At 33.9% G+C, this 22,451-nt stretch overlaps 1 protein-coding gene across 1 annotated transcript; it reads left to right on the plus strand.

The window, feature by feature from the left end:
* Positions 1-18,093: 18,093 nt before the first annotated feature.
* LOC137410455 (uncharacterized) lies at positions 18,094-21,876 on the plus strand. The gene has a single exon (XM_068095866.1). It carries the CDS (start codon positions 18,094-18,096, stop codon positions 21,874-21,876), a length of 3,783 nt encoding a protein of 1,260 aa, XP_067951967.1.
* The last annotated feature ends 575 nt before the right edge of the window (positions 21,877-22,451 follow it).

Genomic DNA, 22,451 nt, shown 5'->3' on the forward strand with positions numbered 1-22,451 from the left:
AAACGTCTGACAAAAGTGAAAAATGTAAATTTCCAATTTCAACCAAACATGCTAGAAATGCTCCAATTGAGCTAATTAGCTTATTGGAGAATATTACAAACGTCTGACAAAAGTGAAAAATGTAAATTTCCAATTTCAACCAAACATGCTAGAAATGCTCCAATTGAGCTAATTAGCTTATTGTGAGAATATTACAAACGTCTGACAAAACTGAAAAATGTAAATTTCCAATTTCAACCAAACATGCTAGAAATGCTCCAATTGAACTAATTAGCTTATCGTGAGAATATTGCAATTGTCTGACAAAAGTGAAAAATGTAAATTTCCAATTTCAACCAAACATGCTAGAAATGCTCCAATTGAGCTAATTAGCTTATTGTGAGAATATTACAAACGTCTGACAAAACTGAAAAATGTAATTTTCCAATTTCAACCAAACATGCTAGAAATGCTCCAATTGAGCTAATTAGCTTATTGTGAGAATATTACAAACGTCTGACAAAATTGAAAAATGTAAATTTCCAATTTCAACCAAACATGCTAGAATTGCTCAAATTGCGCAAATAAGCCTACTGTAAGAATTTTACAAACGTCTGACAAAACTGAAAAATGTAAATTTCCAATTTCAACCAAACATGCTAGAAATGCTCAAATTGCGCAAATAAGCCTACTGTAAGAATTTTACAACCGTCTGACAAAAGTGAAAAATGTAAATTTTCAATTTCAACCAAACATGCTAGAAATGCTCCAATTGAGCTAATTAGCTTATTGTAAGAATTTTACAAACGTCTGACAAAACTGAAAAATGTAAATTTCCAATTTCAACCAAACATGCTAGAAATGCTCAAATTGCGCAAATAAGCCTACTGTAAGAATTTTACAAACGTCTGACAAAAGTGAAAAATGTGAAATTCCAATTTCAACCAAACATGCTAGAAATGCTCAAATTGCGCAAATAAGCCTACTGTAAGAATTTTACAAACGTCTGACAAAAGTGAAAAATGTGAAATTCCAATTTCAACCAAACATGCTAGAAATGCTCCAAGTGAGCTAATAAGCTTATTGTGAGAATATTACAAACGTCTGACAAAACTGAAAAATGTAATTTTCCAATTTCAACCAAACATGCTAGAAATGCTCTAATTGAGCTAATTAGCTTATTGTGAGAATATTACAAACGTCTGACAAAACTGAAAAATGTAAATTTCCAATTTCAACCAAACATGCTAGAAATGCTCCAATTGAGCTAATTAGCTTATTGTGAGAATATTACAAACGTCTGACAAAAGTGAAAAATGTAAATTTCCAATTTCAACCAAACATGCTAGAAATGCTCCAAGTGAGCTAATTAGCTTATTGTGAGAATATTACAAACGTCTGACAAAACTGAAAAATGTAAATTTCCAATTTCAACCAAACATGCTAGAAATGCTCCAAGTGAGCTAATTAGCTTATTGTGAGAATATTACAAACGTCTGACAAAATTGAAAAATGTAAATTTCCAATTTCAACCAAACATGCTAGAAATGCTCTAATTGAGCTAATTAGCTTATTGTGAGAATATTACGAACGTCTGACAAAACTGAAAAATGTAAATTTCCAATTTCAACCAAACATGCTAGAAATGCTCCAAGTGAGCTAATTAGCTTATTGTGAGAATATTACAAACGTCTGACAAAACTGAAAAATGTAAATTTCCAATTTCAACCAAACATGCTAGAAATGCTCCAAGTGAGCTAATTAGCTTATTGTAAGAATTTTACAAACGTCTGACAAAAGTGAAAAATGTGAAATTCCAATTTCAACCAAACATGCTAGAAATGCTCCAAGTGAGCTAATTAGCTTATTGTGAGAATATTACAAACGTCTGACAAAACTGAAAAATGTAATTTTCCAATTTCAACCAAACATGCTAGAAATGCTCTAATTGAGCTAATTAGCTTATTGTGAGAATATTACAAACGTCTGACAAAACTGAAAAATGTAAATTTCCAATTTCAACCAAACATGCTAGAAATGCTCTAATTGAGCTAATTAGCTTATTGTGAGAATATTACAAACGTCTGACAAAATTGAAAAATGTAAATTTCCAATTTCAACCAAACATGCTAGAAATGCTCCAAGTGAGCTAATTAGCTTATTGTGAGAATATTACAAACGTCTGACAAAACTGAAAAATGTAAATTTCCAATTTCAACCAAACATGCTAGAAATGCTCCATTTGAGCTAATTAGCTTATTGTGAGAATATTGCAATTGTCTGACAAAAGTGAAAAATGTAAATTTCCAATTTCAACAAAACATGCTAGAAATGCTCCAATTGAGCTAATTAGCTTATTGTGAGAATATTACAAACGTCTGACAAAACTGAAAAATGTAAATTTCCAATTTCAACCAAACATGCTAGAAATGCTCCAATTGAGCTAATTAGCTTATTGTGAGAATATTACAAACGTCTGACAAAAGTGAAAAATGTAAATTTCCAATTTCAACCAAACATGCTAGAAATGCTCCAAGTGAGCTAATTAGCTTATTGTGAGAATATTACAAACGTCTGACAAAACTGAAAAATGTAAATTTCCAATTTCAACCAAACATGCTAGAAATGCTCCAAGTGAGCTAATTAGCTTATTGTGAGAATATTACAAACGTCTGACAAAAGTGAAAAATGTAAATTTCCAATTTCAACCAAACATGCTAGAAATGCTCCAATTGAGCTAATTAGCTTATTGTGAGAATATTACAAACGTCTGACAAAACTCAAAAAAATGTAAATTTTCAATTTCAACCAAACATGCTAGAAATGCTCCAATTGAGCTAATTAGCTTATTGTGAGAATATTACAAACGTCTGACAAAACTGAAAAATGTAAATTTCCAATTTCAACCAAACATGCTAGAAATGCTCCAATTGAGCTAATTAGCTTATTGTGAGAATATTGCAATTGTCTGACAAAAGTGAAAAATGTAAATTTCCAATTTCAACCAAACATGCTAGAAATGCTCCAATTGAGCTAATTAGCTTATTGTGAGAATATTACAAACGTCTGATAAACATGATAAATGTGAATTTCCAATTTCAACCAAACATGCTAGAAATGCTCCAATTGAGCTAATTAGCTTATTGTGAGAATATTACAAACGTCTGACAAAACTGAAAAATGTAAATTTCCAATTTCAACCAAACATGCTAAAAATGCTCTAATTGAGCTAATTAGCTTATTGTGAGAATATTACAAACGTCTGACAAAACTGAAAATTGTAAATTTCCAATTTCAACCAAACATGCTGGAAATGCTCCAATTGAGCTAATTAGCTTATTGTGAGAATATTACAAAAGTCTGACAAAACTGAAAAATGAAAATTTCCAATTTCAACCAAACATGCTAGAAATGCTCCATTTGAGCTAATTAGCTTATTGTGAGAATATTGCAATCGTCTGACAAAACTGAAAATTGTAAATTTCCAATTTCAACCAAACATGCTAAAAATGCTCCAATTGAGCTAATTAGCTTATTGTGAGAATATTGCAATTGTCTGACAAAAGTGAAAAATGTAAATTTCCAATTTCAACAAAACATGCTAGAAATGCTCCAATTGAGCTAATTATCTTATTGTGAGAATATTACAAACGTCTGACAAAAGTGAAAAATGTAAATTTCCAATTTCAACCAAACATGCTAGAAATGCTCCAATTGAGCTAATTAGCTTATTGTGAGAATATTACAAACGTCTGACAAAAGTGAAAAATGTAAATTTCCAATTTCAACCAAACATGCTAGAAATGCTCCAAGTGAGCTAATTAGCTTATTGTGAGAATATTACAAACGTCTGACAAAACTGAAAAATGTAAATTTCCAATTTCAACCAAACATGCTAGAAATGCTCCAAGTAAGCTAATTAGCTTATTGTGAGAATATTACAACCGTCTGACAAAAGTGAAAAATGTAAATTTCCAATTTCAACCAAACATGCTAGAAATGCTCCAATTGAGCTAATTAGCTTATTGTGAGAATATTACAAACGTCTGACAAAACTGAAAAAAATGTAAATTTTCAATTTCAACCAAACATGCTAGAAATGCTCCAATTGAGCTAATTAGCTTATTGTGAGAATATTACAAACGTCTGACAAAACTGAAAAATGTAAATTTCCAATTTCAACCAAACATGCTAGAAATGCTCCAATTGAGCTAATTAGCTTATTGTGAGAATATTGCAATTGTCTGACAAAAGTGAAAAATGTAAATTTCCAATTTCAACCAAACATGCTAGAAATGCTCCAATTGAGCTAATTAGCTTATTGTGAGAATATTACAAACGTCTGATAAACATGATAAATGTGAATTTCCAATTTCAACCAAACATGCTAGAAATGCTCTAATTGAGCTAATTAGCTTATTGTGAAAATACTACAAACGTCTGACAAAACTGAAAAATGTAAAATTCCAAATTCAACCAAACATGCTAGAAATGCTCCAATTGAGCTAATTAGCTTATTTGAGAATATTACAAACGTCTGACAACACTGAAAAATGTAAATTTCCAATTTCAACCAAACATGCTAGAAATGCTCCAATTGAGCTAATTAGCTTATTGTGAGAAAATTGCAATTGTCTGACAAAAGTGAAAAATGTAAATTTCCAATTTCAACCAAACATGCTAGAAATGCTCCAATTGAGCTAATTAGCTTATTGTGAGAATATTACAAACGTCTGACAAAACTGAAAAATGTAAAATTCCAATTTCAACCAAACATGCTGGAAATGCTCCAATTGAGCTAATTAGCTTATTGTGAGAATATTACAAAAGTCTGACAAAACTGAAAAATGTAAATTTCCAATTTCAACCAAACATGCTAGAAATGCTCCAATTGAGCTAATTAGCTTATTGTGAGAATATTGCAATCGTCTGACAAAACTGAAAATTGTAAATTTCCAATTTCAACCAAACATGCTAAAAATGCTCCAATTGAGCTAATTAGCTTATTGTGAGAATATTGCAATTGTCTGACAAAAGTGAAAAATGTAAATTTCCAATTTCAACAAAACATGCTAGAAATGCTCCAATTGAGCTAATTAGCTTATTGTGAGAATATTACAAACGTCTGACAAAAGTGAAAAATGTAAATTTCCAATTTCAACCAAACATGCTAGAAATGCTCCAATTGAGCTAATTAGCTTATTGTGAGAATATTACAAACGTCTGACAAAAGTGAAAAATGTAAATTTCCAATTTCAACCAAACATGCTAGAAATGCTCCAATTGAGCTAATTAGCTTATTGTGAGAATATTACAAACGACTGACAAAACTGAAAAATGTAAATTTCCAATTTCAACCAAACATGCTAGAAATGCTCCAATTGAACTAATTAGCTTATTGTGAGAATATTGCAATTGTCTGACAAAAGTGAAAAATGTAAATTTCCAATTTCAACCAAACATGCTAGAAATGCTCCAATTGAGCTAATTAGCTTATTGTGAGAATATTACAAACGTCTGACAAAACTGAAAAATGTAATTTTCCAATTTCAACCAAACATGCTAGAAATGCTCCAATTGAGCTAATTAGCTTATTGTGAGAATAATACAAACGTCTGACAAAATTGAAAAATGTAAGTTTCCAATTTCAACCAAACATGCTAGAATTGCTCAAATTGCGCAAATAAGCCTACTGTAAGAATTTTACAAACGTCTGACAAAACTGAAAAATGTAAATTTCCAATTTCAACCAAACATGCTAGAAATGCTCCAATTGAGCTAATTAGCTTATTGTGAGAATATTACAAACGTCTGACAAAACTGAAAAATGTAAAATTCCAATTTCAACCAAACATGCTGGAAATGCTCCAATTGAGCTAATTAGCTTATTGTGAGAATATTACAAAAGTCTGACAAAACTGAAAAATGTAAATTTCCAATTTCAACCAAACATGCTAGAAATGCTCCAATTGAGCTAATTAGCTTATTGTGAGAATATTACAAACGTCTGACAACATTGAAAAATGTAAAATTCCAATTTCAACCAAACATGCTAGAAATGCTCCAATTGAGCTAATTAGCTTATTGTGAGAAAATTGCAATTGTCTGACAAAAGTGAAAAATGTAAATTTCCAATTTCAACCAAACATGCTAGAAATGCTCCAATTGAGCTAATTAGCTTATTGTGAGAATATTACAAACGTCTGACAAAAGTGAAAAATGTAAATTTTCAATTTCAACCAAACATGCTAGAAATGCTCCAATTGAGCTAATTAGCTTATTGTGAGAATATTACAAACGTCTGACAAAACTGAAAAATGTAAATTTCCAATTTCAACCAAACATGCTAGAAATGCTCCAATTGAGCTAATTAGCTTATTGTGAGAATATTACAAACGTCTGACAACACTGAAAAATGTAAATTTCCATTTTTAACCAAACATGCTAGAAATGCTCCAATTGAGCTAATTAGCTTATCGTGAGAATATTACAAACGTCTGACAACACTGAAAAATGTAAATTTCCAATTTCAACCAAACATGCTAGAAATGCTCCAATTGAGCTAATTAGCTTATTGTGAGAATATTACAAACGTCTGACAAAAGTGAAAAATGTAAATTTCCAATTTCAACCAAACATGCTAGAAATGCTCCAATTGAGCTAGTTAGCTTATTGTGAGAATATTACAAACGTCTGACAAAACTGAAAAATGTAAATTTCCAATTTCAACCAAACATGCTAGAAATGCTCCAATTGAGCTAATTAGCTTATTGTGAGAATATTACAAACGTCTGATAAACATGATAAATGTGAATTTCCAATTTCAACCAAACATGCTAGAAATGCTCTAATTGAGCTAATTAGCTTATTGTGAGAATATTACAAAAGTCTGACAAAAGTGAAAAATGTAAATTTCCAATTTCAACCAAACATGCTAGAAATGCTCCAATTGAGCTAATTAGCTTATTGTGAGAATATTACAAACGTCTGACAAAACTGAAATATGTAATTTTCAAATTTCAACCAAACATGCTGGAAATGCTCCAATTGAGCTAATTAGCTTATTGTGAGAATATTGCAAACGTCTGATAAACATGATAAATGTGAATTTCCAATTTCAACCAAACATGCTAGAAATGCTCTAATTGAGCTAATTGGCTTATTGTGAGAATATTACAAACGTCTGACAAAACTGAAAAATGTAAATTTCCAATTTCAACCAAACATGCTAGAAATGCTCCAATTGAGCTAATTAGCTTATTGTGAGAATATCACAAACGTCTGACAACATTGAAAAATGTAAATTTCCAATTTCAACCAAACATGCTAGAAATGCTCCAATTGAGCTAATTAGCTTATTGTGAGAAAATTGCAATTGTCTGACAAAAGTGAAAAATGTAAATTTCCAATTTCAACCAAACATGCTAGAAACGCTCCAATTGAGCTAATTAGCTTATTGTGAGAATATTACAAACGTCTGACAAAACTGAAAAATGTAAATTTCCAATTTCAACCAAACATGCTAGAAATGCTCCAATTGAGCTAATTAGCTTATTGTGAGAAAATTGCAATTGTCTGACAAAAGTGAAAAATGTAAATTTCCAATTTCAACCAAACATGCTAGAAATGCTCCAATTGAGCTAATTAGCTTATTGTGAGAATATTACAAACGTCTGACAAAACTGAAAAATGTAAATTTCCAATTTCAACCAAACATGCTAGAAATGCTCCAATTGAGCTAATTAGCTTATTGTGAGAATATTACAAACGTCTGACAACACTGAAAAATGTAAATTTCCAATTTCAACCAAACATGCTAGAAATGCTCCAATTGAGCTAATTAGCTTATTGTGAGAATATTACAAACGTCTGACAAAACTGAAAAATGTAATTTTCCAATTTCAACCAAACATGCTAGAAATGCTCCAATTGAACTAATTAGCTTATTGTGAGAATATTGCAATTGTCTGACAAAAGTGAAAAATGTAAATTTCCAATTTCAACTAAACATGCTAGAAATGCTCCAATTGAACTAATTAGCTTATTGTGAGAATATTACAAACGTCTGACAAAATTGAAAATTTTAAGTTTCCAATTTCAACCAAACATGCTAGAAATGCTCAAATTGCGCAAATAAGCCTACTGTAGGAATTTTACAAACGTCTGACAAAACTGAAAAATGTAAATTTCCAATTTCAACCAAACATGCTAGAAATGCTCCAATTGAGCTAATTAGCTTATTGTGAGAATATTACAAACGTCTGACAAAACTGAAAAATGTAAATTTCCAATTTCAACCAAACATGCTAGAAATGCTCCAATTGAGCTAATTAGCTTATTGTGAGAATATTGCAATTGTCTGACAAAAGTGAAAAATGTAAATTTCCAATTTCAACCAAACATGCCAGAAATGCTCCAATTGAGCTAATTAGCTTATTGTGAGAATATTACAAACGTCTGACAAAACTGAAAAATGTAAATTTCCAATTTCAACCAAACATGCTAGAAATGCTCCAATTGAGCTAATTAGTTTATTGTGAGAATATTGCAATTGTCTGACAAAAGTGAAAAATGTAAACTTCCAATTTCAACCAAACATGCTAGAAATGCTCCAATTGAGCTAATTAGTTTATTGTGAGAATATTGCAATTGTCTGACAAAAGTGAAAAATGTAAATTTCCAATTTTAACCAAACATGCTAGAAATGCTCCAATTGAGCTAATTAGCTTATTGTGAGAATATTACAAACGTCTGACAAAACTGAAAAATGTAATTTTCCAATTTCAACCAAACATGCTAGAAATGCTCCAATTGAGCTAATTAGCTTATTGTGAGAATATTACAAACGTCTGACAAAACTGAAAAATGTAAACTTCCAATTTCAACCAAACATGCTAGAAATGCTCCAATTGAGCTAATTAGTTTATTGTGAGAATATTGCAATTGTCTGACAAAAGTGAAAAATGTAAATTTCCAATTTCAACCAAACATGCTAGAAATGCTCCAATTGAGCTAATTAGCTTATTGTGAGAATATTACAAACGTCTGACAAAACTGAAAAATGTAATTTTCCAATTTCAACCAAACATGCTAGAAATGCTCCAATTGAGCTAATTAGCTTATTGTGAGAATATTACAAACGTCTGACAAAATTGAAAAATGTAAATTTCCAATTTCAACCAAACATGCTAGAATTGCTCAAATTGCGCAAATAAGCCTACTGTAAGAATTTTACAAACGTCTGACAAAACTGAAAAATGTAAATTTCCAATTTCAACCAAACATGCTAGAAATGCTCAATTTGCGCAAATAAGCCTACTGTAAGAATTTCACAACCGTCTGACAAAAGTGAAAAATGTAAATTTCCAATTAAAAACCAAACATGCTAGAAATGCTCCAATTGAGCTATTTAGCTTATTGTGAGAATATTACAAACGTCTGACAAAACTGAAAAAAATGTAAATTTTCAATTTCAACCAAACATGCTAGAAATGCTCCAATTGAGCTAATTAGCTTATTGTAAGAATTTTACAAACATCTGACAAAACTGAAAAATGTAAATTTCCAATTTCAACCAAACATGCTAGAAATGCTCAAATTGCGCAAATAAGCCTACTGTAAGAATTTTACAAACGTCTGACAAAAGTGAAAAATGTGAAATTCCAATTTCAACCAAACATGCTAGAAATGCTCCAAGTGAGCTAATTAGCTTATTGTGAGAATATTACAAACGTCTGACAAAAGTGAAAAATGTAAATTTCCAATTTCAACCAAACATGCTAGAAATGCTCCAAGTGAGCTAATTAGCTTATTGTGAGAATATTACAAACGTCTGACAAAACTGAAAAATGTAAATTTCCAATTTCAACCAAACATGCTAGAAATGCTCCATTTGAGCTAATTAGCTTATTGTGAGAATATTACAAAAGTCTGACAAAACTGAAAAATGTAAATTTCCAATTTCAACCAAACATGCTAGAAATGCTCCAATTGAGCTAATTAGCTTATTGTGAGAATATTACAAACGTCTGACAAACATGATACATGTAAATTTCCAATTTCAACCAAACATGCTAGAAATGCTCTAATTGAGCTAATTAGCTTATTGTGAGAATATTGCAAACGTCTGACAAAACTGAAAATTGTAAATTTCCAATTTCAACCAAACATGCTAGAAATGCTCCAATTGAGCTAATTAGCTTATTGTGAGAATATTACAAACGTCTGACAAAAGTGAAAAATGTAAATTTCCAATTTCAACCAAACATGCTAGAAATGCTCCAATTGAGCTAATTAGCTTATTGTGAGAATATTGCAATTGTCTGACAAAAGTGAAAAATGTAAATTTCCAATTTCAACAAAACATGCTAGAAATGCTCCAATTGAGCTAATTAGCTTATTGTGAGAATATTACAAACGTCTGACAAAAGTGAAAAATGTAAATTTCCAATTTCAACCAAACATGCTAGAAATGCTCCAATTGAGCTAATTAGCTTATTGTGAGAATATTACAAACGTCTGACAAAAGTGAAACATGTAAATTTCCAATTTCAACCAATCATGCTAGAAATGCTCCAATTGAGCTAATTAGCTTATTGTGAGAATATTACAAACGTCTGACAAAACTGAAAAATGTAAATTTCCAATTTCAACCAAACATGCTAGAAATGCTCCAATTGAGCTAATTAGCTTATTGTGAGAATATTACAAACGTCTGATAAACATGATAAATGTGAATTTCCAATTTCAACCAAACATGCTAGAAATGCTCTAATTGAGCTAATTAGCTTATTGTGAGAATATTACAAACGTCTGACAAAACTGAAAAATGTAAAATTCCAAATTCAACCAAACATGCTAGAAATGCTCCAATTGAGCTAATTAGCTTATTGTGAGAATATTACAAACGTCTGACAAAACTGAAAAATGTAAAATTCCAAATTCAACCAAACATGCTAGAAATGCTCCAATTGAGCTAATTAGCTTATTGTGAGAATATTACAAACGTCTGATAAACATGATAAATGTGAATTTCCAATTTCAACCAAACATGCTAGAAATGCTCTAATTGAGCTAATTAGCTTATTGTGAGAATATTACAAACGTCTGACAAAACTGAAAAATGTAAATTTCCATTTTTAACCAAACATGCTAGAAATGCTCCAATTGAGCTAATTAGCTTATTGTGAGAATATTACAAACGTCTGACAACACTGAAAAATGTAAAATTCCAACTTCAACCAAACATGCTAGAAATGCTCCAATTGAGCTAATTAGCTTATTGTGAGAATATTACAAACGTCTGACAAAAGTGAAACATGTAAATTTCCAATTTCAACCAAACATGCTAGAAATGCTCCAATTGAGCTAATTAGCTTATTGTGAGAATATTACAAACGTCTGACAAAACTGAAAAATGTAAATTTCCAATTTCAACCAAACATGCTAGAAATGCTCCAATTGAGCTAATTAGCTTATTGTGAGAATATTACAAACGTCTGATAAACATGATAAATGTGAATTTCCAATTTCAACCAAACATGCTAGAAATGCTCTAATTGAGCTAATTAGCTTATTGTGAGAATATTACAAACGTCTGACAAAACTGAAAAATGTAAAATTCCAAATTCAACCAAACATGCTAGAAATGCTCCAATTGAGCTAATTAGCTTATTGTGAGAATATTACAAACGTCTGACAAAACTGAAAAATGTAAATTTCCAATTTCAACCAAACATGCTAGAAATGCTCAAATTGCGCAAATAAGCCTACTGTAGGAATTTTACAAACGTCTGACAAAACTGAAAAATGTAAATTTCCAATTTCAACCAAACATGCTAGAAATGCTCCAATTGAGCTAATTAGCTTATTGTGAGAATATTACAAACGTCTGACAAAACTGAAAAATGTAAATTTCCAATTTCAACCAAACATGCTAGAAATGCTCCAATTGAGCTAATTAGCTTATTGTGAGAATATTGCAATTGTCTGACAAAAGTGAAAAATGTAAATTTCCAATTTCAACCAAACATGCCAGAAATGCTCCAATTGAGCTAATTAGCTTATTGTGAGAATATTACAAACGTCTGACAAAACTGAAAAATGTAAATTTCCAATTTCAACCAAACATGCTAGAAATGCTCCAATTGAGCTAATTAGTTTATTGTGAGAATATTGCAATTGTCTGACAAAAGTGAAAAATGTAAATTTCCAATTTCAACCAAACATGCTAGAAATGCTCCAATTGAGCTAATTAGCTTATTGTGAGAATATTACAAACGTCTGACAAAAGTGAAAAATGTAAATTTCCAATTTCAACCAAACATGCTAGAAATGCTCCAATTGAGCTAATTAGCTTATTGGAGAATATTACAAACGTCTGACAAAAGTGAAAAATGTAAATTTCCAATTTCAACCAAACATGCTAGAAATGCTCCAATTGAGCTAATTAGCTTATTGTGAGAATATTACAAACGTCTGACAAAACTGAAAAATGTAAATTTCCAATTTCAACCAAACATGCTAGAAATGCTCCAATTGAACTAATTAGCTTATTGTGAGAATATTGCAATTGTCTGACAAAAGTGAAAAATGTAAATTTCCAATTTCAACCAAACATGCTAGAAATGCTCCAATTGAGCTAATTAGCTTATTGTGAGAATATTACAAACGTCTGACAAAACTGAAAAATGTAATTTTCCAATTTCAACCAAACATGCTAGAAATGCTCCAATTGAGCTAATTAGCTTATTGTGAGAATATTACAAACGTCTGACAAAATTGAAAAATGTAAATTTCCAATTTCAACCAAACATGCTAGATTTGCTCAAATTGCGCAAATCAGCCTACTGTAAGAATTTTACAAACGTCTGACAAAACTGAAAAATGTAAATTTCCAATTTCAACCAAACATGCTAGAAATGCTCAAAATGCGCAAATAAGCCTACTGTAAGAATTTTACAACCGTCTGACAAAAGTGAAAAATGTAAATTTCCAATTAAAAACCAAACATGCTAGAAATGCTCCAATTGAGCTAATTAGCTTATTGTGAGAATATTACAAACGTCTGACAAATCTGAAAAAAATGTAAATTTTCAATTTCAACCAAACATGCTAGAAATGCTCCAATTGAGCTACTTAGCTTATTGTGAGAATATTACAAACGTCTGACAAAACTGAAAAATGTAAATTTCCAATTTCAACCAAACATGCTAGAAATGCTCTAATTGAGCTAATTAGCTTATTGTGAGAATATTACAAACGTCTGACAAAAGTGAAAAATGTAAATTTCCAATTTCAACCAAACATGCTAGAAATGCTCCAAGTGAGCTAATTAGCTTATTGTGAGAATATTACAAACGTCTGACAAAACTGAAAAATGTAAATTTCCAATTTCAACCAAACATGCTAGAAATGCTCCATTTGAGCTAATTAACCTATTGTGAGAATATTACAAACGTCTGACAAAACTGAAAAATGTAAATTTCCAATTTCAACCAAACATGCTAGAAATGCTCCAATTGAGCTAATTAGCTTATTGTGAGAATATTACAAACGTCTGACAAACATGATACATGTAAATTTCCAATTTCAACCAAACATGCTAGAAATGCTCTAATTGAGCTAATTAGCTTATTGTGAGAATATTGCAAACGTCTGACAAAACTGAAAATTGTAAATTTCCAATTTCAACCAAACATGCTAGAAATGCTCCAATTGAGCTAATTAGCTTATTGTGAGAATATTACAAACGTCTGACAAAAGTGAAAAATGTAAATTTACAATTTCAACCAAACATGCTAGAAATGCTCCAATTGAGCTAATTAGCTTATTGTGAGAATATTGCAATTGTCTGACAAAAGTGAAAAATGTAAATTTCCAATTTCAACAAAACCTGCTAGAAATGCTCCAATTGAGCTAATTAGCTTATTGTGAGAATATTACAAACGTCTGACAAAAGTGAAAAATGTAAATTTCCAATTTCAACCAAACATGCTAGAAATGCTCCAATTGAGCTAATTAGCTTATTGTGAGAATATTACAAACGTCTGACAAAAGTGAAAAATGTAAATTTCCATTTTTAACCAAACATGCTAGAAATGCTCCAATTGAGCTAATTAGCTTATCGTGAGAATATTACAAACGTCTGACAACACTGAAAAATGTAAATTTCCAATTTCAACCAAACATGCTAGAAATGCTCCAATTGAGCTAATTAGCTTATTGTGAGAATATTACAAACGTCTGACAAAAGTGAAACATGTAAATTTCCAATTTCAACCAAACATGCTAGAAATGCTCCAATTGAGCTAATTAGCTTATTGTGAGAATATTACAAACGTCTGACAAAACTGAAAAATGTAAATTTTCAATTTCAACCAAACATGCTAGAAATGCTCCAATTGAGCTAATTAGCTTATTGTGAGAATATTACAAACGTCTGATAAACATGATAAATGTGAATTTCCAATTTCAACCAAACATGCTAGAAATGCTCTAATTGAGCTAATTAGCTTATTGTGAGAATATTACAAACGTCTGACAAAACTGAAAAATGTAAAATTCCAAATTCAACCAAACATGCTAGAAATGCTCCAATTGAGCTAATTAGCTTATTGTGAGAATATTACAAACGTCTGACAACACTGAAAAATGTAAATTTCCAATTTCAACCAAACATGCTAGAAATGCTCCTGTAAAGTTCTGCTGTCTGTTAAATTTCCTAATTTGATAGTGCACTGCAATATCTAGTCACCCTGTGTGATTCACTGTTCCTGTCCAGAGCGAATGCCAGTTGATCTGTTGATCTTGGGTGGTCTAATGATCTTGTGTGGTCTGTCTGACTTGCCACAGTGCCATACGTTTGATTCGGTGTCATTGTTTTATCAGCCTTTGAGCCAACAACATGTAGTTTTTAAGCCTCATTTTTTGATGCTGATACTTTCTTCTATCTGTATTAAGTTTCATCATTACACCAATATCTATCGCATACACATATAATCAAGAGTTAAACAGAAGGAGAATCACATACTATTTAGCAATCTCCTGGATGTGTTATTAAGGTAAATATTATATCTTTCATTTTATGTGTTTTATTTTATGTTTCTAAATTGCTTTGCAGATGACTACCTGTATAATTAGCATACTTTCAATAACCTTTATTGACAATCGAGTTATTATTTTATTGTAGTTTCACGGTGTTGACAAGCATATATAATAAACTTTTAAAAGAATATACACTATGCCTCATCACCCGTATGTGACAATATAACTACGAACCAGGGGATTCGCTACAGTGAAACTTACACACACTAACGGAAGTGAAATCGGACTGCCAGACGTATATAGGATATACATATATATATACATATATATATATCAATGAACATTAATTTCGCCTCCAGCAGCCCAGGTGAAACTCCGTTGATTTACAAAGGAAAAGTGATGCCAAGGAGCCAGAGTCGAGCAGCTAAAGCCACGCAGCCAGAGACATCTTGACTTCCAACTTGATAAGTCGCATTACCTTTTCTTTTTTCTTTAAACAACAGCAATTGACTTTGTTTTGTGTTTTGTTTTTTTTTAATGATTTATAAATCCTTTTACGCAGCTAGTTGAATTGTTCACTAAATAGTGTGCGTTAGCAATTAAGCAATTCTACTAGTGCAGATTCTGGTCATTGGGCAGTGAATCATACAAGGGTGATAGTCTCAATTGATTTCTTGCAGAGAAAATTTGTGGTATGAATTTCAAAACTAATCCTTTATTGATTGCTGTCAGTAAAAACTACTGTAATTAAACCTAGTGCATTGTCTTAAAAATTTTGGCATTTTTTAGTAAGATAGCTATAAACAAGTTAAAAAATAGAACGATTTTCAGCTGAAAATTCTGACAGGTTTGACCATAGTGCAGACCACGTTGCCACCTTCTTGGAGTTGTGTCCTCGAATTCATTGAGTTAAATCAATACGAGTTGAGTTCCAAGCTTTTTCTCCTAAACTAAATCATGTCTGATAGCGAAGAACTCGCTTCTGTTCACAGTGAAGAATCTGCTAGTAGGAGGTTTTCACCAAGACTAAAAATACAGTCAATTAAGTCTGAGTTACAAGCAACTATTGAAAATCTCAGCGTTAGTCACAAAGCTACATTAAATGACTTGCGAGATAACTCTATTAAACTTTCCTATGAACAGCTTAACAGCATGCATGGAGAAATCACATTAGGTGCAGTTAATATCACAAAACTGCATAGTGCATACAAAGAAGCTCATGAAAGCGACTTACAACCTGACAAGGAAGACATTGTAGAAATAGATCGCGTGCTTGCTGATAACAGGAAGGTTATCGACCAGTTAGAAATTCGTATGAATAAGTTGGTAACAAGAACCAAGCATGCTGAGCCAGACATAGAAAGCATAAAATCCAAAAATTCATCCTTTCTTTCCTCTAGACAATCCAGGTCTAGCAAATCAGGCTCGAGCAGACTTTCTCAGTCACTCAAAATCATGCAGGCCGAGGCAAAAGCTGCTGCTGCAACTAAACAAGCCCAGCTTCAAGCCGAGATAGAATCTCAACAACTTGAGGAGGAAAGCCTCCAACTTCAGACACAAGTTCAAAAGAATAAAAGTCTGATAGCACAAGCTAAATTAAAAGCAGGGTTAGAAGCTGAGCGCCAACGTGAGCAGATTTACGCACAAGCAATAGCAGAAGAATTGGAAGATAACAATGAGTCATTGTTGCGCCCTCCTGTCACCACTAAGTTAAATTCAGGACAAACACAGCTAAAAGACTCAAATGAGTTATTCCGACAAACATCACAACGGCCTGCCAATGAGGTGATCACACCACTGCGCCTTCCAAGAGCTTCCCCAGATAGTTCTCCTATGACGATCTCTAGTACCCCTACTACAGTCTTTGATCCTGTTGCTCTTGCTGAAGCAATCAACACGGTTCGCCAGCGTCCTGATGAACCACCCATATTTAAGGGTGAGACACTTAAGTATCAGCAGTGGAAGGCCTCCTTTTTCGAAACCTTTGATTTCAGTTCATGCACACCAGGCAAAAAATGGCTCAAACTGCAGCAATACGTTACAGGCAAGGCCTGGCAAAAAATAGAGGGCCTCAGCTATAGAAAAACAGAAAGCGCATGGATGCTTGCCTGGAAGAAACTGGACACCAAATATGGCAAACCAGAAATAGTGGCGGAAGCCATGGAGGAAAAGTTACTCAGCTGGCCAAAAATTGAAGCAAATGACGGCGAACAGTTAGAAGACTTCATTGACTTTCTTGAAGTTTGTTCAGAATGTGATAGTGATTTGAACCTTGGTTCTAAATCTGTAAACAAGCGGCTGATACAAAAACTTCCATTACATATTGCTCACAGATGGACAGCAAAGGCCACAAAACTGGAGAAGAAATTGAGCAAGTTTCCACCACTCCAAGAATTCATCGACTTTCTAGTTCATGAATCTGACACATTAAACAACACATTGACTAAAGCGTATCAAGACTTTGGAAAAACAGATAAGTCAGTAAAAGGTAAAAGCGACAAAAGCAACAAAATCATGTCTTTTTCGACAGCAACCACAGCTGATGGTAAGTCTCACAATAGTTACAATGCCAATGGTCTGAAACAAAACAAATACCCATGCTTGAACTGCAACATGAACAATCATACGACGGGTACTTGTTTCAAGCTTGGTAAGCAAATACACTCCAAAATCGAAAGGTTTTTCAAGAGCCATAACTTATGTTTTGCATGTTCTAAGCCTGGACACAGAATGACTGATTGTCGGTCTCCAGAGAAATGCATAAAGAAAAATTGCAACCAACAGCACCTCACAGTATTTCATGAATACTACGTAAAAGATAAAGACAGCAAAAGTAAGACTCCTATAGAAGTAATACAAACAGACAGTGAGAAATCAGCAACAGCCCTAAACTGTTCCGACACCGTACCAGCTAATATCATGTCATGGACAATACCAGTGTATATTTCAACCAAAGATAATCCTGACAAAGAAGTTCTGGTGTTTGCCTTGCTAGACTCCGGTTCAAATCGAACCTTCATCACTCAAAATACCCTTGACAAGCTCAATGTACAGACCTGTGATGCAGCTATGAAAATTAGTACACTTACTGATACTGAGGGCACTGATTCAATGCGCCAAGCGGCCTCAGGACTGCTGGTTCGTGGCTACCATCAGAGCAGAGCAAGTAGACTTCCATCGTGCATAAGCACAAGCAGAATACCTTTCAACTCAGAAGAGATACCCAATGCCACATCAGTGCAAAACTGGCCACACTTACAACATCTTGCCTCTCAGTTCATCTCTGCTCAAAAAGCAGCCAGCCTCGAGCTCGGATTGTTGATTGGAAACAATCTTCCACATGTGTTTATATCTAGACAAGAAATCAGTAGAGAAGACCATGAGCCCTTTGCTCGTCTCACTGACTTGGGTTGGATCTTGATGGGAAACGCTACAAACTCTGCACACAGCTACAACAGTTGCGCTCATACCATTCAATCTGGGACAATAGTAAACTTGGCAGTACAACAGCCAACGACTAGAAAATGTATCTCTTTTAAAATCAAAACAGAAACTTCTGACTTTTTCAACACAGATAAATTTGAACAGCAAATACTAAAAGTTCTTAGTTCTGACTTTCAAACAAATCACGCTGATGAGATAAAGACAATGTCAATTGATGATCTCAAATTCCTAAAAATTATGAAAGAGCAAATTCATAAAGATAAGCAGGGTTACATAACAATGCCATTACCATTCAAGGCTAAACCGCTCAGCATTGACACAAAAACCACTGCAATGCACAGATTTCATCTTCTTGAAAAAAAGTTCAAAAAAGATGCCATATATAAACTGCAATACCATGAATTTATGTCTGACATCATCACAAAAGGGGAAGCAGTTCTGGCAACCGACGACACTACCAACTCTTGGTATATTCCTCATTTCGGTGTCTTTCATCCTCGCAAGCCTGACCGTATTCGCGTTGTGTTTGATTGCGCTGCTAAAGTGGGAGGAGTCAGTTTAAATGACTTTCTACTACAAGGACCCGATCACATGAATGATCTTCAAGGCATTCTTCTTAGATTTCGTTTGAACCCTGTAGCCTTCATGGGTGATATAGAAAGGATGTTTCACCAATTCAAGGTGAAACCAGAGCACCAAGACTATTTACGGTTTATTTGGTATGATTGTGATGGAAATCTAGCTACTTTCAAAATGACAGTGCATCTTTTCGGAGCTAGATCTTCGCCCGCTTGCGCAACATATGGACTTCGATTTCTCGCCGATCAATATAATTCATTATTGTCTGGCCATTCTGCATCTCATCAATTTGTTCACCGCAACTTTTATGTTGATGACGGTCTCACAAGTGTCTTCAATGAGGCTGAAGCAGTTTCTCTCATTCATGAGACACGTGAACTATGTGCTGCCGGCCAGTTAAGACTTCACAAAATAGCGTCCAACAGCCGAGAAGTGATGTCACAACTTCCAAGAAGTGAGTGCGCCCGTGCCATTGCTAGTCTTGACCTATCTTCTGATCCGCTTCCCAAAGAGCGATCACTTGGTATTCTATGGGACACTGAAAAGGATAATTTCACCTTTCACCATGACACTGCTACAAAACCAGACACCCGACGGGGTGTACTATCTACGGTGGCCTCAATCTTTGACCCTCTTGGATTCCTCTCGCCATATATTTTAATTGGCAAAAACATTCTACAGGATATGTGTAGAAGTTCAGCTTCTTGGGATGATCCCCTGACAGGTGATTTATTGTCACTATGGAAGGAATGGAAAGCTTCTATTCCAGACTTAACAAACATAAGCATCCAAAGATGTTATCAACCGACAGACTTTGGCGACATTTTTAAGGCTGAGCTACATCACTTCTGTGACGCAAGTACTCGTGGTTACGGTGAGGTTAGTTATCTCAGACTAGTAAACACACAAGGACAAGTAAATTGTTCACTTGTAATGAGCAAGAGCAGAGTAGCACCAATCAAGCCCATAACCATTCCACGCATGGAACTGCAAGCAGCGGTTACCGCAGCTAAAGTGTCCAGATTTATTAAATCTGAGCTAGAGATTGATACCACAGAAACCTTTTGGACAGATTCTCAAATTGTTCTTGGGTACATTAAAAACACAACTAAAAAGTTTCATCTCTATGTGACTAATAGAGTTCAGCAGGTGAGAGACAATTCAAGTCCTGAAAATTGGTGCTATGTCCCTACAGATCGAAACCCTGCCGATCACACTTCAAGAGGCCTGACTATCACTCAGCTGTTAAAATCTAACTGGCTTACAGGTCCAGATTTTCTCTGGAAGGAACCTATGCAATTTCCTGATCAGCTGACACCCGAAGTAAAACCTGATGACCCTGAAGTCAAATCCCTTTGTGTCCAAACGATTTCTAGTCCCAGCCAAACTCTCTATCAGCGACTACAGCGATTCTCTAGTTGGAATAAAGCTATCAAAGTCACTAAATTCTTTCTCAATAGAGTAGCCAAGTTAAAGGGCACTCAACTGCCAATTAACGCACCACTCCTGTACATAGTTAAATGCATACAAGCTGAGCATTTTCCAGAAGTGCAATCTCTGACAAAAGAGCAGCCACTAAATCCAAAGAGTACAGTTTTCAACCTGATCCTTTTCCTGGATAAAAATGGAGTAATGAGAATAGGAGGTCGCCTCAATCGCAGCACAGCTCTCAGTTTTCCTGAGAAACATCCAATTCTGCTGCCCAAAAGTGGGCATTTTACTCGCCTTCTTCTTCAGCATCTTCATGAGCAAGTGGCCCATCAAGGAAGATGCTTCACATTAGCCAAGATGAGATCTTCTGGGTACTGGATAATAGGTGCCAGAAGTATAATAGCCTCTTTGATACACCAGTGTGTTACTTGTCGATCCCACCAAGCTAAACCTCCAACACCCCAAATGGCCTCACTTCCTCATGAAAGATCTAGCCCATCGCTTCCCTTCAGCTATTGTGGGATCGATTGTTTTGGACCATTCATGGTCAAAGATAGAAGGACAGAGCTAAAACGATATGGACTCATGGTAACATGCCTCGCAAGCAGAGCAGTGCACCTTGAAGTTTTGGACGATATGAGCACAACAGCCTTTGTTAACGGAATTCGAAACGTTATAGCCATTCGCGGGCCTATTAGAACAATCTGGTGTGACCAGGGCACCAACTTTGTTGGAGCTGTTCAAGATTTAACAGAAAAAGGCGTGATTGAGTTTAAACTCAATCCTCCCAGCGCCAGTCACATGGGTGGCGTTTGGGAACGTATGATCCGAACTGCTAGAAATGTCCTTCAGTCTCTTTTGAAGTCTCATAGTGATAGGCTTGACACAAGCCACCTTCGCACCTTGATGTACGAAGTCATGGCCATCATAAACTCCAGACCACTATCTGTGGTTACTGAAGAAGACATGCCTCTAAGTCCTAACATGCTTCTGACTATGAAATCTGATGTTACCCTACCGCCCCCTGGAAGCTTTGATGAGTCCGATATGTACAGTCGCAAGCGCTGGCGTGCGGTCCAACACATTGCTAATGTATTCTGGAAAAGATGGAAGACAGAATACTTATCCCAACTGCATTCTCGTCAAAAGTGGGTTCACAAGACAACAAATAATATAGCAGTAGGTGACATCGTATTAATCAAAGATGACCAAACAACAAGAAATGTCTGGTTAAAAGGCCGAGTTTCTGATTGTTACACATCTCAAGATGGACAAATACGCTCAGCTAAAGTACTGTTAGGCAACCGTGTACAGGCAAAAAACTCTGGAAAATTTCTAATCAGACCAGTTGTGAAATTGATTAAACTTTTACCAGTCGAATCAAATGATATGTGCTAGCGCCAATCATGTTGAAAATTATGAAAATTTAAGGTGGGAGTGTAAAGTTCTGCTGTCTGTTAAATTTCCTAATTTGATAGTGCACTGCAATATCTAGTCACCCTGTGTGATTCACTGTTCCTGTCCAGAGCGAATGCCAGTTGATCTGTTGATCTTGGGGGGTCTAATGATCTTGTGTGGTCTGTCTGACTTGCCACAGTGCCATACGTTTGATTCGGTGTCATTGTTTTATCAGCCTTTGAGCCAACAACATGTAGTTTTTAAGCCTCATTTTTTGATGCTGATACTTTCTTCTATCTGTATTAAGTTTCATCATTACACCAATATCTATCGCATACACATATAATCAAGAGTTAAACAGAAGGAGAATCACATACTATTTAGCAATCTCCTGAATGTGTTATTAAGGTAAATATTATATCTTTCATTTTATGTGTTTTATTTTATGTTTCTAAATGGCTTTGCAGATGACTACCTGTATAATTAGCATACTTTCAATAACCTTTATTGACAATCGAGTTATTATTTTATTGTAGTTTCACGGTGTTGACAAGCATATATAATAAACTTTTAAA

This window comes from Watersipora subatra, unplaced genomic scaffold (genome assembly GCF_963576615.1).
Source record: "Watersipora subatra unplaced genomic scaffold, tzWatSuba1.1 SCAFFOLD_72, whole genome shotgun sequence".
Taxonomy (NCBI): domain Eukaryota; kingdom Metazoa; phylum Bryozoa; class Gymnolaemata; order Cheilostomatida; family Watersiporidae; genus Watersipora; species Watersipora subatra.